Source organism: Medicago sativa, chromosome 4 (assembly GCF_051527215.1).
Source record: "Medicago sativa cultivar Bolivia chromosome 4, Bolivia_mono, whole genome shotgun sequence".
Taxonomy (NCBI): domain Eukaryota; kingdom Viridiplantae; phylum Streptophyta; class Magnoliopsida; order Fabales; family Fabaceae; genus Medicago; species Medicago sativa.
This window is the reverse complement of record NC_140752.1, coordinates 10,113,237-10,130,829: the sequence shown is the minus strand read 5'-3', so window position 1 is coordinate 10,130,829 and position 17,593 is coordinate 10,113,237. Positions and strand designations below refer to the sequence as shown.

General features: G+C 33.4%; 2 protein-coding genes across 3 annotated transcripts; both read right to left on the bottom strand.

Moving 5' to 3' along the window:
* Positions 1–878: 878 nt before the first annotated feature.
* LOC146926181 (putative plastidic glucose transporter 3) lies at positions 879–8,879 on the bottom strand. Of its 2 annotated transcripts, none has more exons than XM_085758557.1 (14): positions 8,790–8,879; positions 8,409–8,535; positions 7,328–7,421; positions 7,169–7,236; positions 6,937–7,069; positions 6,526–6,625; positions 6,154–6,266; positions 5,680–5,773; positions 4,524–4,677; positions 4,212–4,355; positions 4,043–4,116; positions 3,788–3,876; positions 3,506–3,620; positions 879–1,287 (listed from the first exon to the last, which is right to left on the bottom strand). In XM_085758557.1, the coding sequence occupies exons 2-14, from the start codon at positions 8,476–8,478 to the stop codon at positions 1,099–1,101; spliced, it is 1,437 nt and encodes a 478-aa protein (XP_085614683.1). In that variant the 5' UTR covers positions 8,479–8,535; positions 8,790–8,879; the 3' UTR covers positions 879–1,098. The 2 variants fall into 2 exon arrangements, with proteins under 2 accessions (XP_085614683.1, XP_085614681.1); XM_085758555.1 differs by having other exon boundaries at positions 5,667–5,773; positions 6,158–6,266.
* A 2,728-nt stretch (positions 8,880–11,607) lies between these two features.
* LOC146926180 (CURVATURE THYLAKOID protein) lies at positions 11,608–14,907 on the bottom strand. Its single transcript, XM_085758554.1, has 7 exons — positions 14,877–14,907; positions 14,584–14,704; positions 13,670–13,764; positions 13,486–13,572; positions 12,930–12,992; positions 12,560–12,597; positions 11,608–11,790 (listed from the first exon to the last, which is right to left on the bottom strand). The coding sequence occupies exons 2-7, from the start codon at positions 14,681–14,683 to the stop codon at positions 11,736–11,738; spliced, it is 438 nt and encodes a 145-aa protein (XP_085614680.1). The 5' UTR covers positions 14,684–14,704; positions 14,877–14,907; the 3' UTR covers positions 11,608–11,735.
* Positions 14,908–17,593: the final 2,686 nt, after the last annotated feature.

Genomic DNA, 17,593 nt, shown 5'->3' with positions numbered 1-17,593 from the left:
TTTGAAATGAACTTAAACTATTCAAAGATATATTTTTTCTTTTTTAAAAAAACGTTTATGTTTAGGGATAAAGCTAACATCAAACTTGGACGTTGACAGATAAAATTATCAAACACAACTCATTCTTAACACTGTATATCTGTACATAGTTGAGTTTTGACAAATTAAATTAAATTACTAAGTTTGAAAATTCTTAGATTAACATCAGAGTGGATATATCTGTACCTAGTAAGATAGTCGTCATGAAGATATATGTTTTGACTATTTTTGCTGTCCTTTGGAGACAAACTGAGTTGTCAACAAGTTCATTGACCTTTTCATTTCCTCTACTTCAAGGAGAATCCAAAGTTTAGTGAGCAAGAATATTTTCCTTAGTAGGGAAAAACTCATATTTTTCAAAAGCATAAGTTCACAACTCATTAGGACTGAAATTCTGCTCTTCTCCCAACACGTTTTGCTCATTCCCAACCAAACTTCCTAAAATGCCCCTGCGTGAGTTAACTCACACACGCTAGTGTTAATCTCTGCGTGAGTTAACTCACGCATGGGCATTATGGGAATTACAGTTGGGAGAAGAGCAAAATACTTAGGACTGAACCCAACACTTCTAGGTCAAACAAATTTTGAAGTGAGACCTTTTAAAATAAGAAAAAGTTAACAAAAATAAATGGTAGAGGAGCAGTGTGAGGAGAGAGAGAGAGAGAGAGAGAGAGAGAGAGAGAGAGAGAGAGAGAGAGAGAGAGAGAGAGAGAGAGAGAGAGAGAGAAAGAGAGAGAGAGAGAGAGAGCAATTAAGTAGGGAAAAAATTGTTGAGTAAAGAGATTTTGAAATTTTGTACTAGCCCTCATCCCTTTATCTTGTCTAGTCCTGCAATTATATTTTAAATCAAATAGAACAATTACTCATATGTTGTACAGTCTCTTACTTGTTTTACAAGTCATCATACAAAAGCTTAACATTTAAGCTAATACAATGGCAAAATTTCATGTTAAAGAGGTAATTTCTTTATCTTTTCCTTCACCAAAAATGTTTCTATAACTCATTCAACAAATGGAAATATATCCCTATACCTCATTCATATGATCCTATTCAGCTCATTTAGGCTATTTCTTGTGCAAGAAGTGCAATCTCAATTTCCTGCAGTGACTTCCCTTTTGTTTCCAGAACATATTTCTTCACAAAAATCACAGCTAACAAAGAAAATGAACCAAAAATACTATACAAGAGTTGTGCTCCCATTTGTTCCAGCATGCGCAAAAATAATAGTCCCACGAAGAAGTTTATCACCTGTTAAAAAAAATGTTAACGACAAGAGCCAAATGAAAATGACATTGATAAATCTGGAAAGCCAAAACTTATTTTTCAAGCATTTAAAATATTATTCGATGCAACTGAATAATACATTAAGAGGAGGTTTCAAGTAATTCTATCTACTATAAATTCTGAACTCAAATTGCAATTCATACTTTGTGGTCGGGACATTGAGATGGACACGAGACACGACACAAACACAGACACCTTAATAATTTAAGAAAACAATAGTGGATTGAATGTAAAGTTGTAAACACATGTATCGATGTTATATCAATGTCCATGGTTGTCAAAATCGAGATCTCATCCAAGATCGTTTGGGTATAAAAAAATCGTAAATCGTGAGATCGTAACAAGGATCGTAAGATCCCACCAAAGGCAAGATTATAATATAATTAAGAAACACACTTAATATTACTAAATATAGAATGTTTCTTCAAAAAAAATATACTACATATAGTGTTATATTATTAAATTATATGATTAAATTAAATAGTACTTATGTTAAATAAATAACCAATTAACTATTTAATTAATTTTTATAAGAACAAACTATTTAAATATTTTTTTTTTTGACAAAACTATTTAAATATTTGTTAGCATAAAACTTTTAAAATATATGAAATAATATATTAAATATAAGATTTATTAAGGCTAAAAACAATGCAATCTTTTAAAAAATAAAAATTCCTCTAAAAGAAGCATTATAAGCACATTTTCCAAAAATAGTAAATCAGCTTTTATTATTGACTGCGTGAAAGACAAGCTCAATTGTTTTGACTTTTCAACGTCCATTTCTCTTCCGCTGCAAAGCATGTCGTTTTGGGCAACAAACACTTCTCCGCGAACCGGGTCAAAACGGGTCATATGGGTTAAAAGGTACAAATTCGGTTCGAGAAAACTCGCCGCTTCCACGATCTTGCGATCTACCTCTGCGCGCCGGCCGCGCCGCCCTCTTCAACGATTTTCGCACCGCGTCGGCACGGTTTAGGGAGAAGAACGCGTGAGATCGTACGATCTCACGATCTACAGCGCGCGCTTAACAACCTTGTCAATGTCAGACACCACACCAGGCACACTTTCAATTTGCAGTTAACATTCCCAAGATCGCAAGGCAACAATCTTACTGATTTCACGGTTTAGCAAGGTGATCCCAACCGAACCCACCATTTCCCAGTTTTGCTTCAAAACAGAATGACAAACAGGGCAGAGGATCGTAAACTTGTACGACCTTACGCATCAGCGCACAATTTTAAATACTATTATAATATAAGAATATATTCTAATATCTTGATATTATCTTAGATTATCGCATAAGTTTTTTTTATCTTAGAGTATCCCATAAGGCTAGTTTTCATATTACTTAATTATTATCATAATTTTTTTTCCTATTAATTATGATTACGAGTCTAGTGTCCCTATAAATAAGAGTTACTTAGTACATAATCTTTTTATATCATCTAATCATAATCATATTTTTGTCTATATTTTTTTCTATCCATGTTTCTTCATATAAAACCCCATAACATTAACATGGTATCGGTGCTTGGCTCTATCTTTTCATTCTTTTGTGACCTATCACGTCACTATTCCATCAAGGCTAGAAAAGCGTCACATTTCAATTCCATAATAAAGCGAAGTAGCAATTCACCATAATAATGTCCTAGACACATAGTACATTAGTACTAGGTATGATAAAACTACAGAAATGACCAAGTCATATATAAATTCTAGTAGTTACCTATCAAAATTTTTAGGGAGTTCTAGAATTTAGATTGGGCCGAACTCAACCCTGAATCTAGCTCAAGGAGTAAGGATTTCCCAAGCTTTCATACGGATTACTTTGGCCCATATCACCAGATCGATGCAAGATCTCAACAGACCCCTCACGGCCAGGATTGGGCATATGATGTGTGGACAAATGTGGATGGCTTAATAACATTACTAGGATAGACTCATATATCATTTTAGAATTTGGATTTAGTCAACTCAACCTCAAAAGCTAAATCCAGGGAAGGGTACTGCTCGAGTCTTAAGGCCTATTTTGGCCATATCTCTAGTCGATGATGTGGAATCTTGAAACACCCCTTAAGACTAGGACTAAACATCTAGAGTATCGATAAATGCGAGTTGCCCACTATCAAAGATCTCAACAGGGAGCATCAAATATCAGTGAATGCAAAAAAACAATTACCCAATGCACAGCCAAGCATATTGCCATTGCCTTGGCTCTGATCTTGCCAGGTAATATTTCGGACATGAGGAGACAAGGAACTGGACCAGCACCAAGAGCGAATGATAGCACATACCTGCATTGCATATTCCACTTTACATTTAGAACAAATATTATTAAACATGAACACTCAAGTATGTAGAGATCTTCGAAGTTATTTGGTAGTACAAAAGAAGGAACCAACGCCTTTCAAATTCATAAGCAAGGTCTCGAAATGCAAGTTGAAGTTTTCTAACCACTTACAGCAACATGCCACCGACGGATAGATACATTGCTCCAGACCCAGATGCATAAGAACTTGCAGCAATCACTTGTAGACCCATTGTTACTGCCTAAATAAGAAAATGAGTAAAAGTCGGATAATATAATTGGATAGAAAACAAATTCTTGAACAATCTAGTTTGAATTTAATAACATGTCTGATGAAATTTATGCAAGTAACATTCAAGTTTAAAATTATTAATTCAGAAAATTTATTATTTTCATTTTCTTTCTTACCATGCCTAAAAAGCTACCGAGGAGAAGCACTTTCCTTCCAAGTTTATCCATCAGAATCATTGAAATAACTGAACCTGAAGTGGCGTACACAACAAGATTGAGATAAATATACAACAATTTACAGATTAACCTAGAAAAAACACAAAGGAGTTAAGCCAGCGGCAGATACCCAATAAATTGCATATTCCTACACATGTGTTTCCCATCTTTGATGATACACCAAAGCTTTCAAAGGTAGCTGAAGAGAAATAGAAAACAGCATTTATGCCGGACAGTTGCTGCAAAGCAAAAAGCGCAGATCCAATGAACATCACTGCAAAATGCATTTAGTGGTTTAGAAACCCGAATTAGACAACTATATACTTTCAAAAAGAATTTGTTATAAAGGATGACATGATTAAGCAATTGACTAGAAGATACAACGATATACTGTCCACAAAAAATATTTCAAAAATTCGAAGAAAAAAATTATGATGTATACCTCTGGCATGGCAGCCAAACAGTATTTCTGAGAGCTTCATTGTGCCGGACTCATCACCTCTGTCAGACTTTGTCAGTTCACTCATTGCAGGTTTCACATGTAGTCCTCCCAAGAGCTTCTCAAATTCAGCCTCAGCTTCAACGGTTCTTCCTTTCTGAGCAAAGCGAAAAATAGGAAAAATAGATATATTATGAAGGATTTATTTAATATTAATTTTAACAGATTTAATCCCTGTGGGAGGGCAAATAAGAAATACAAAAAAGAGGTAGCTGTTAGAATAAAACATAATGACAAATTAGTAAATGGACAGTTAGAGGGAATTTACATAATAAGTAGGGGGCTGCAAGGGGAGAGAGAGATCATTCAAATTTGTAACCATTAAGAGGATAAAGAAATGGTTGTTCTAGAAGGGGAAACCCTTGAAGGAGAGTCTTCTCTCCTTTTCTCTGGATTCCTAGTAATTTGTCCGACTTGCTGCCTTAAGGCAGGGACATATCTTATATATCCTTCATTTAACTCATTTCTATCTTATGTGGAACTAACCACTCAAACTTGAATGCAAGGGGAAAGGAAGATTGTTCGAATTTGTAAACATTGAGTGAATAGTCAATTCGCTCTGTTGTAGAAGGGAAAACCCTTGGAAGAGAGTCTACTCTCCTATTCTTATTCTTTCAATAAGGTTGTATTCTTTCTTTTCATTTCTATGACTTGTCCAATTATTTTCACTCGGTTCCTAACAGTATCAATCATAACAGGAAGAGAGAATATCATTTAAATTCACTATGGAGAAGAAACAACATAGATGAACACAAGTCACCTAGCAATAAAGCTTTTCAATAGCCTCACATCAGGAAAATATAGTCCATAAAAATTGAAGAAATAAAAAATAGGTTAAACAAAAAATAAATAATAAATAAATAAACAAGAGAACTTGACACACTATAGGTTCTATTGCCGATCTTTTTAGTTTATATATATCATCACAACATCAAGTTCATATTTAAATATCTATAAGCCATTATCAGGTAAACATTTTTATCATACTTCATTCCACACAATCAATTAGCCTACACCAGAGAGTCCAAAATAGTCAAAATCAAATGCACTAGGATAACCAATAATAGTTGGTACTTAATAATTTACATGGAGATTTGACCTTGAAAAGCCAATGAGGACTCTCTGCACAGATCTCCATGAAAAGAGCAAGTGCAGCAGCAGGGATGACAGATACCCAAAAACAAATCCGCCACCTGAGCACAAAATTTACACATAAGATGCTACTTTCTACAAATAATATCAGTTGGGTAAATAGTACTACCTCCGTTCCTTTTTAAGTAATATTTAAGGCATTGTTTTACACAAATCAAAGAAACCAATAAGTTTTGTTGTTTATGTGTATCTATTTCTCGCCCTGCAATAAATAATTAAGAGTGATATTGACACAACAACATGTGATGTTGAAATGAACTTTGAAAATGACTAATAGATAGAAACAAAAAATTTCAAAAAATAAATGACAGTTAAAAAGGAACGGAGGAATTAACGAAGAAAAATGGAATTGATGGATAATGCTGCTAATAAAGTAAAGATATGATCATGAATTTCATCAAGCCAATTTGACATTCCATACCAACCAACTATTTCTTTGGCTGGGATTCCTATAAAAAGCGAACCCATGATTCCAAGACATGTTGCAATCTGAGTTAATCCCCCATAAGTACCCCGCACAGCTGGAGGTGAGACCTATTAATGCAAGTGGAGCTTACGATTATTAACTGAAAATACTTCTATTCATACACAAAGTAACTTCGTACTGTAGAAAAAAAAAACATTTGTAGCACCAACACTTCAGATTGAACGAGGGTTCGGTGTCTGACATCGACACATGTGGTTACATTCAAATATTTCACTTTCTCAAATTATTACCAGTGTCGTGCTTAGCATCGGTGTCGATGGTTCACAGAAGAAGAAAGAACAATATTGATGATATGATCAACTATACCTCAGCCACATAAAGAGCTGCAACAGGCGGGCCAAGTCCCATTCCAGTACCAACAAATAACCTTCCCAAAAGCATGCCCCAAAGAGATTTTGATGTTGCACTGCAAAAAGTTTTGAGTAATAAGTGTATAGTTTTATGTATTTATTTATTTATTTTGATGACTCTTTTCTTTCCTTCCTGTTTGACCTCTTTTCCTTATTTTCTTGCATTATCTTTTTGTTTTATACCGAAACGTAGTGGAATAAGAAGATGGATTTTGATGCTTCATGTGCCTTTTATCAAGACTGTTAATGCATGAAATTTGTTTCAAATCTACATTTTTACGCTCAATGCTGCACTAAATTCATAATTGTTAAATATCACCTGTACAGACACATGACACAGACCTATAAAGAGTTATCCAGCTCATACCTCATTACTGCTCCAATGATCATAGGCAAAGCACACAACTGGAAACTTCTTCTACGCCCAACTCCATCTGCTATCCACCCACTGAAAGAAGATCCAATAAAAGCACCTCCTAAACATATACTTACTACAAGACCTTCATAAACATACACATAAAAGGAAGTGGATGAATATATATATTTATATGCAAAACGTTATAGAGATTAATGTTTGTCAGAAAATTAAGATGAAGTACCTTCAGCCAATGTATCCCCACTAAAGCCGAGATCAATAGAAATGCTCTCTAAGGTTTCATTGACTACTCTGTGTTGACGATGATGACAAGAAAATTAGATGATTTCATACAAGGACAAGAAGATGAAAGAGTGTGAAGCTTTGGTGAAGCGTATCATACCCAATATGGTAGCCATATAAGAATGAGGAAATTGAGGCCACTATTACATGCCGCAAAGAGCGCCGCCAACAAGGTTTCGCACTCTGTACACGCACTGAAGATATGAAAAAGGAAATTATATTGTTAGTTCTATCAATTACAAACCAACTCTCCAAAGGGACTTTTGAAAGAAAGAAAAAAAACTTCATTATTTCCACACCAATCAGGAAAAAGAAATGAAAACTTCATGCTACATAATGTAGATATGGCAGAAGTTCATTGTTGGTTGGTTTGGTTGACTTGGGAACTTTCTTAAATATACAAGGCATGACTTGCCATGTTTTCTAAGGTATACTACACAAATTTTTCTTTCAATTCCAAGCCAAATTTTACAAGCTCAATAATGAAATGGTTTGTTAAAATGTTTATTCAAATTTTACGCGTAAACTATCGAAATCAATGAAAGGGAGTCTTGATGCAACAATCGGTGTTAATGCAATGTGATTAGAAAGTCAAGTAATTCTCATATCGGACCTAACTCATCCTCACAAAATTGGCTGATAAGGTGAGGAGTCCCACTCTATAATAAATTCATGTCAAACTTTATACTATCTATAACTATTCATCCTGGGACTTGGGGTTTTTCCGAATACACCCTCTCAATCCCCCAACACTATCCGGCTTGGTGTGGTGCGTGGATATAAATGGTTGGTGGCCTGATGGATAGGCTTTGATATTATATGAGATTTTTATATTGAGGTTAACTCATCCTTAGAAAGTCGGTTTGTAAAGTGAGGGGTGTCACTCTTGCCTTTACTCTATATAATCAGTACCCCCTACCCCACAAAAAAAAATGTCAACAAAGAAATTCATGAAGCAAACATGCATAACATATGATTATGCAATTAATATACTATAGCTTAATAAGTAATCACTGAATACCAATGCAATATAACCCTTGTAAAAGTAGCCATTTCCATTTCTTCCCCAAATATTCAGTCTCACACACACTACTATCAACTTCTATAGAACATTGAATACAATTGAAAACTAATAGAATCACTCAAACATAAAATGAATAAATCCCAAAACAGCAAGGTACCTGGATTTTCATCTTTACTATCATGCACAATTAAGTATTCCCTTGATGCGACTCGCTGTCTTCCTCGCATCGCGAAACAATAAAATCCTTATACAAACCTCACAACAGATTACCTTTCAACAAATTCCTGCACCATAACAACAACAAAATCAAAGTTGCAAACTTTTTCTCAGATCTAACATGCCCAGAACTCCATTTTCCAAAAAGATTACTTTTTTCCATCCACATTGTTATTTCATAAAATGGGGTGCACATAAATATCAACATTATTTCATTATTTTCAAAAATTGATTTTGAAGAAAATTACAAAAATTTAAAAGAAAGTTAAAAAAATACAAATGAAATATTACATGAACAAGAGAGAAATGAAAGAACGTGTACCTTGTTATTGATGATGTTGTAAAATGAAGATGAAGATTTAGAAATGTAGAAATTAGAAGAAAGTGATGATGTAAAAGAATGAATGAGAGTGAAGTGTAAAATTTGATGATGGCAGTTGAAGAAGAAGAAGAAGGCACGTGTCAGTTGTATGTTACACAATCTTGGTCAATAATGTACTAAAGTTTCCATAGATTTCGTTCTTACGCAACAACTTTATTAAACTTCAAGTAAAGTGATTATTTTGTTTTTTTTTATAAGCAAGTAAACTATTTATTTATAGCTATACTTTTTTTGATAAAATTATTAATTGCTATGCTATACTATACTTATAAGTTAATTTTCGTCAAAATAAATCAGTGTTACTAAGTTTTTTTCAGGTACAATGATGTCGGTTTTTGAGGTACAATGATGTCGGTAAGATTTAGATCAATTGATATGTCAAAATTGTTATTTTACATGTGTATTGCGCAATGATATTATTGCATAATCTAGATGTACTGTTTGTGTAAACTTTTTCATTCATGCATTCAATCAAATATCACTACGTAGATATTGGTGAAATATTTTAAAAATTAATATGACAAAGTAATATGTAATTTAATTATACTTTTGATTTGGGGTTGTGCTCAACTAAGTATTTCTCATGTATAAGATAGTTTTATGTTATCAATATTGGATGTGTGTGGAGTCATGATTATTGTCTCTCGAGGCAAAAATGAACGGGATATTGTGATTCGTGAAGGAGTAATGATATTTTGACATCCATTTGATGACAACTTTGTTGACAACCTTGTTTTTCTCACTTCTTATTGGTCAAAAACAATGGAGAGAGAAAAAGAAAGAGAGAGGATAACAACATCATGTGAGTATGAGAGAGAAAGTTGTCCAAAAGTTGTCAAAAAGTGGTTGTCAAAATATCATTTCTCTTCGTGAAGCTACCATTTATGCCTTTTAGTAGATGTGTTGTGTTGTCGTAGTTTAAAAAAGTTAGACACTTCATATACATTCATTTTAGAAGCGTCACCATTTGCGTGACAATCTATGTTACTAGCTATACAAACAAGAGCAATTTTAGTGTGGACATAACAATTTGAACATGTTTTTTGTTCACACATTAAAAAATACATATTATATAATTATTTAAAAATACATATTATTTAATTATTACTTTTCTTTTTTGTATGTGCTCAAAAGAGATGTATTCACATCTCTTAAAAAAATGCCTTCACATCACATTAGAATTATTGTTATTCTTTTGCAACATTAGTTTTAAGGTTGACGTGTTGATCTCTAAAATATTTTTTCCCGAAAAAGATTAATAAAATTGTTGTTATACCCACTTTAAGGAGGTTTATATACATTGAGAGAGAAAAATATATGACATGATAAATTGATGATGTAATAGGAAGAGGAAAAAAATAACATGTTAGATGAGTGTTTGAAAATAAAATATTTACAAATGTCATTGTCGTTATTATCTCCAATTCTTTTTTAGAGACATGTAGCCAATAAAAGTTAACGTATGCTTGTTCAAACAAAAAAAAACAAAAGTTAACATACATAAATCGTATATAAAGAAGGAGTAAGCCATTAAATAAGTTTCTGTCTTTATAAATCATTCTTAAATTAGTCTCCGACTCTATTTATATTTTAAACTAGTTCCCATCTTTGTCAAAAGTTTATCAATTAATGTCCCAGATTAATTGGAGAACGACTTACAAAGTAAGACAGCAATTTGGGGATTTACTCTAAAAAGAAGTATCACATACATCTCTTATTTCAATTCTTGCAAGTCATATACTTCCAATTCCAAACCTACACGTTTCACGGCAGTGGCCATGCAGCAGAGAGACCACACAACGTGCGTACGTAATTGAGTTAGTTCCATGCCCACTAACATAACCATGTTCTTTCCTTTCCATTTGCATCCCATTGTACTCATCTCCCATCAAGCATCTTAGAGAATGCCCCACTTTATTGCATTGGTTGCAAAGAAGATTCTCTCATATGGTAGGTCAATATTCAACACCTAAGGAGATATTGTAGTCAATATTCATGATGGGAGCATATAAGACATTGGAGATGGACACACACAAATAATTGATGTGACTATATATAATTTTTGTTTAATTTCGTTAATTTCATGTGAGTGTGTCCAAATAATATTTATTTGAGATTGAGCCTATGAAAGTCTTTCTCGTGTGATCAAAATGTTATTGTTGGATATCGGGTGCACTACAATTATATCTTGTGTCCAGTCCAGGTACAACTCCACAGTTGATAGTTTTTCTTATTAAAAAAGGTTTAGATGAGTTAAGTCTCGAGGCTCATTTTAGAAAACGCTAACATAAATACTTATATGGCTCATTTTAGAAAACACTAACATAAATACTTATATATTACTAACCAAAAAAATTCTCACGCCTGCGGCAAAAGTTCAATCCACCCCTTTGTGAGGCATGAATCAACTCTTTACTAACTAGACCAACTTTGTTGACCCTGATAATAGTTTGAAAGATTAATCAAATCAAGTTAAGGTAGAAGCTTAAAATGTATAAATTTGCAGTATGGTCTAACCTTTCTTTTAAAACTGTACTCTTAATAGTCTAATCAGCATGAAGTCGCGTACAAAGTAATCTCACTGTTAAGGATAAGCTGATTTCATAAACTTAACTTCATTAAGTCAAGGTTCAGTAGTGAAAAGTTTGCTATGTTGTGACAGATTTAGTAACCAAAACAAATTCACTGTGTAGCGAACGATTTAACAGTCAACTTAAGTGTTTATGTTAAAAGCATTTTCAACTTTTGTACACAAAGGTAACACAACAGACTCAAGCTTCAGTTCATTTATGTATTTGCACTGTAATTTGACATAGGAGTGAACTTTTTGCCACTGATAATCTGCACTTAAAATCACATTCTAGAGTAAAATTTCGGCAGCTCATCTTACTGGCCCAAGATATCTGAAGTTGATTTGTTCAAGATTTGGAAAAGTTCTTCCCTGCAATCAAGAAAATATTCAAGTGAAGTTGATTGCATACTACTGACTGCAATATAAGTTAACAAACTCTTGAAAATTACCAACAAGTGAACTTTAAAATCACAGTAAATCTCATTCTAAGGTTGCTAATGACTAACAAGTTATGGCGTGTTTATTCTATACAACATGTGAGGCAAATGGAACGATTGCACAATCATTCCAATGCAACTGTTTCCAAACCAACCTAGGGGAATCTTCTGGTTTGGAATCGATTATGAGGCCTCCAAATGTTGAAAAGAGTGTGAGAACTGAGAAGATATAAATAAGGGAAAAATATAGTGGATTTGATATACTGTTTAGTATAAGAGAAATAGACGAGAATTTTTTTTTCTCTCACTAGTTATTTGGTTAGAAAGAGAGTGTAAAGAGATAAAGGCTAATATTTTTCGTAAACACAAAGATACCCTTGACAAAAAACAATTTATTCTTCTCTTTTCTCAACCTCTCTTGCAACCAATGAGAAGAAGTTTGGTACTTCTCTCTATCTCTTTTCTAACTCTCTCTTTTGTATTTCTCTCAAACCAATCAAAGGGTCATTAACAGGATCAATCAAGTGAGAAATAGGTTTCTTTTCTTTAATTACTATGGCTATGGTTATACACTAATCTATTGATACTAATTTTCTTTTTCATTCCTCGCTTCAATTATGAAATCACATGTCTTCATATAATTTTGTGATGTAGCTAACATCAGACAAACTGGAAATCAAGAAAGTGATATAAATGCTTACCGGTCAGGCTTGAATAAGAGATAGCGATAGGTGAACCACTGAAACAGAAAAAGAAATTAAAGTTAGATATCAATTCATGTTGCCAAATCAATCCGTCAATTCATCAAGTCCCTCTTGCAAAAACAAAAACAAAGTCGGTAACTCAATGTATTATGTGATGAGTGCACACAATTTATTATAGTTTCTCTAATTTTTGGAACAGGGGAAAATTGTGCAGTTCAGAATGCTCACAAGTGAGATTTATTTGGCTATAGTTTAAATAAAGAATACAAGTTAGTTGAGACATTATGACATAAAGTATTGAAGAAAAAAATATGGTGATTTTATTCCTCATGACATGAGTATACACATTATTTAGCACAGAACTTACCACTGAGAAAAGTATTCCAATCAATTCCAACGAAATCGGGATAACTGGCAATTTGTCAATGGCCTATACACAATATCACAGAAAAAAAAAATCAAAATCAGAATGGTATAGCGATAAAATTAAAGATTGTTTTTTCATGGTAAGAAAAAGGTACAGCCTCAATAGCTATATTGAGAAAGCAAATAATGAATGTCACCAATGTCGGTTCTCGAGAGTTTTCTTGGTTGGAAGTTTATTATTTGACCTTGAAATACTTGGTAATTTCACTAACACAGTTTTACATTAGGGTTTCTTTGGGAGTTGGGGGAAACTAAAAGAGAAGGGTATGGAGTAGTGGTGTATCCAGGATCCTTAATCAATGGAAGCAAAATATATAAAGTAGATTCAGTGAGTTCAAAATATATAATTAAAAAAAAATGAGATTAAGTTGTAAGGCTAGCCATAAGCTCTTCCCTTCCCCTTATAAACCCATGTCCCAAACATAACCTTATCGTTCGGTTAAAATTCTACAATGACGAATTCGGTTCCAAAATAGTGCAAGATTGGTGAAGATTACCGCTATCAAATTTGTTGATGCCCAAAGTGCTACTACAGCTGCAAAGCCCAAACCAAATAGTCCCAACCGGTCCTCAGGTTTATCCCACTGTTTAAACATCAACAAACAGAAACTTAGGTAATATTGAGTCTCTTTCATAAAAAAAGACGAAAACGATGGGAGTGGTAGGAGAAAAGAAACTCACAACATTCTGAACAGACTTGAAAACAGTAAGTGAAGTTGAAGATTCAGAACTTTCTCCAGAAGCCTTCACAACAAATGGAACGTTACTCCGTCTCCCTGTGATTGAAAATCAGGAATCAGGAACATTTAGGGAGATATAAACATTTGTAGGACACACCAGCAGAAAGTGGAAGTAATCAAATCAATGGTGTAAGCCACTGAAGTTCAAAAATGAGCATTCTACGCATGAAAATCATATTTCAAATTCACATGCAACATTTTTAATTGGAGCCAAACTAGTTCATTGCTCATCAACTGTACAAAATTTCAGGGGGCATATATTATGGCAGAAAGTCATTTGAATTCTTTTATGTATAGTTAGTTCAAGCACCAAGGGGGAGCCTTGGCGCGGCAGTAAAGTTGTTGTCATGTAACTGAACAGTCACGAGTTCAAGTCTGGAAACAGCCACTTGTGTAAATTACATGGTAAAGCCATGTGCTATACACCAAATGGTGGGACCCTGTGTATGTGGGAGCTTTATGCATGGGGCTGTGCGCACGGGGGCCGCCAATTTTTAGCTAGTTCAAGCACTGACACAAGCTTGCATGTGTAGGGCATATATCTGTACTTAAACAAATACCTATGAAGCACTAACACAAACACGGACACAACACCGATAATAATTAAGAAAATTGAAGTAATTAAATGTAGCCGCATGCATAGGTTTTTGACACAGAACATGCATTCAATCTGACGTGTCAGCGCTACAACCCCGTTTTAAACAATGTCATACTTTCAATTCTTGTCACAGATATAAGAATATGAAAGATTTTACACAATTATTTACACAATAAAACAAGTTTCATAAGAAATTAAACTTTGAGACATAATAAAAACAAAAGCAAAGAAAAAGAACAAAGCCAGTAAAGGGTTACCTGGAAGAAGAGAAACAGAGAAATTTTGGAAGTTCCCTGAAAATAAGCTTCTACCATGGAGCAACAATGGTGGTGGCAAGCTTGCAATAATGGAAGCCATTTAATTCAATGATAGCAGAATCTGGAAGAAATAATAATAATAATATTCATCATAATCTATAATTATAAATTTATAATAAAGAGAAAATTTTAGTTCATGGTGTCCTAATTTTAAGTCAATGATATAATCAGATACTAACAAGAATTAAAAGGAATAATCTAAAATTAAATTAAGGAAAGAAATAAAACAATACCTTTGGGTTGCTCTACTCTACTGCTGGAAATGATGAGTGAGGTTGTAAGTGAGAACAAAAGCTTCAAATCCAAAGAATGTGAACCACAAAAAATAAAATAAATTGATGTTTATTTATTTATTTGTTTGTTATTGACCTTTTGTGCTTTCCTATTTATTTGGTATGGTTAGGATTATTTGGGCACAATTTTTAGACACTTATTATCAAAATGCATCCCGTTTAACTATTTTAATAAAGATATATATGATGTAATTTTCTCAGTTTTTAACTTTTTTTAAATATGTGAAGGTGTTTGGATATTGTATTTACATAGCTGTGACCATTCAACATTTTGGAGGATCGAACTGATATTATCACCCAAATATTTTTTTCTTCTGTGGAGATTTTTGTTTTAAAAAATCTTCAATTTAAATCCCTAAACTATTCACTCTATAATTTAGTCTTTAAATTCCTTAAAGTATATGTAATATGTTGATTTGGTAATATATGAAAATCCGTCGATTTAGTCTTTAACATCTTAATATCATGGGCTAATTAACTATTTTATGAATTTGAGAGACTAAATTATATTTATATAATTTAAAGACTAAATTGTTTGTTTATTTTATTTTTTATTTTTTTGAAGAAAAAAATAAAATATACGAACAAAAAATCTTTTCCGACGCAAGGGGTGCGTTTGATTTGCTAAAAAACGAATGATGTAACATGACAACCTCAGATGTACAACGTTTGATTCATGAAACTGTTTTAGGGGCAGGACAAACTTGAGGCAAGGGACATGACAAACAAGTAAAATTATTTTCCATCACTAAACCATATCACAACTTTTTGTCTCTCAACTTTTTGTCCAACATACAAGTTGTCTAAAATACCAAAATAATCTTTTGTTCGCAAAAAACCGTATAAAATCAAAAATTATTCAATATCATAGAATTTTGTGATGTGCTGATCTATCTTGAGTTATGTTGTTGTGTTTTGTGCTATTATGTCCGATACTTACTGTATTACGGATCAAACGCACCCATGGAGTACAAAGATAGAATTCAAGGTGCTACAAAGGTCATAGTACAAAAACAACGAATCAATAAAGAGAATGAGCAAGATCAAAAGTTAAGTAACAAAACACACACTTTGGAGAGGATTTAACCACCACAAATTAAAATCAAAATCAATATCAAAATTATCATTTTTTTGCTTTCAACCACCAAAGGAAAGGCTTCAATTAATTGATGCATCGGAGTCTCCTTATACTGAAAGATACGACAATTTATCTCCTTCCAAATTACTCAAACACATTGAAAAAGGATCCTCTTCTGTTTCAAAACAAATGAATTGGACAATTTGTTGATAGTGGAAAACTGCAAAAACTTCCACTGATAGTGACTGATAAGATGGTATGAGAAGTCCAAAATCACACCATTAATTAAGCTAATAAAAGCACAGAGAAATGCTATAATCCTTCAAAAGAGGGAAAGGAGAGAAAGAAGACATGATCATTTATTCTGATCATCTGTTCTTTATTTTTTTTATTTTTTTGTACATGACAAAAGGAGTATACAAAATAAAAAGGGTTTGAAGCATTTTCATTTCATTGTAAAAGAAATGTCAGTGTTTTGTTGTAGTCTGGCTGTTAGAAAATATGATTCTTTTCATTTCATTGTAACTTTAAAAAGAAAATCCCAGATACATATGTTCAGTTCAGCCTATGGGAGAAGGATTGGTCCTCTATGCCAACATGTAATATAAAACAGAACAATTGATCTTGATTATGGATTTTCCTTTGACGTTCTATCCAATGTAATTTCCCCGACATCTTATTGTTTTCCTCCGTCCAACATTTGTTCTGAAACCCATATCATTGTGAAGCATCTGAAATACCTCTGACGATTTCTTCCTAAATTGTGAAGCCTATGAAGACTAATTTTTGTAACCTTTTGATATTTTTTTTTTAAAGTTACTCATCATTATAGTGGAATGGAGGGCTGCTCTCTCCCCCAGGCTAGGTCAGTATTGGACCGAACTGGTAAACAAATTTCGTGTATTATCTTTTTCTCTCGTTGTTTTCTACTTTTACTTGTGTTTATAATTGTCACCTACATTGTTTTGGTTGCTTGATTAATTTGCTTCACACATCAAGTTTTATTGGTGTGATTTTTTAATGAATTCACAACAATTGGTGCCCATTGTGGGGCAATGATCAAATCAATAATTAAGTTCCATGAGTTCGAAGTGGGATATTGAGAAGTTTACCGGATATAATGATTTGGGGTTATTGAAGGTAAAAGTGGAAGCGGTGTTTATACAGCAAAAGTGTGAGAAAGTTTTGAAGGGTGAAGGTGTGTTACTGGTCACCATGTCACAAGCGAAGAAGACTGAGATGTTGGACAAGGCCAGTTCCATTGTCTTGTGTCTCAGAGATAAAGTTTTGAGAGATGTAGTGAAGGAACCAACCGCGACATCGATGTGATCAAAATTGGAGTATTTATATATGACAAAGTCTCTGGATCATCGTCAATTTCTAAAGCAGCAACTCTACTCATTCAAGATGGTGGAGACAAAGTCCATCATGAAGCAACTTACAGAGTTCAACAAAATTCTTGATGATTTGGAGAACATTGAGGATGCGGGTGCTTTGGTGGTGTCTTGTTGGGGGAATGAAGAAGGTGATGTTTCTCACCTTGGGAATAATGCCTTACAGAGCGGTGATCGTCTCGAGA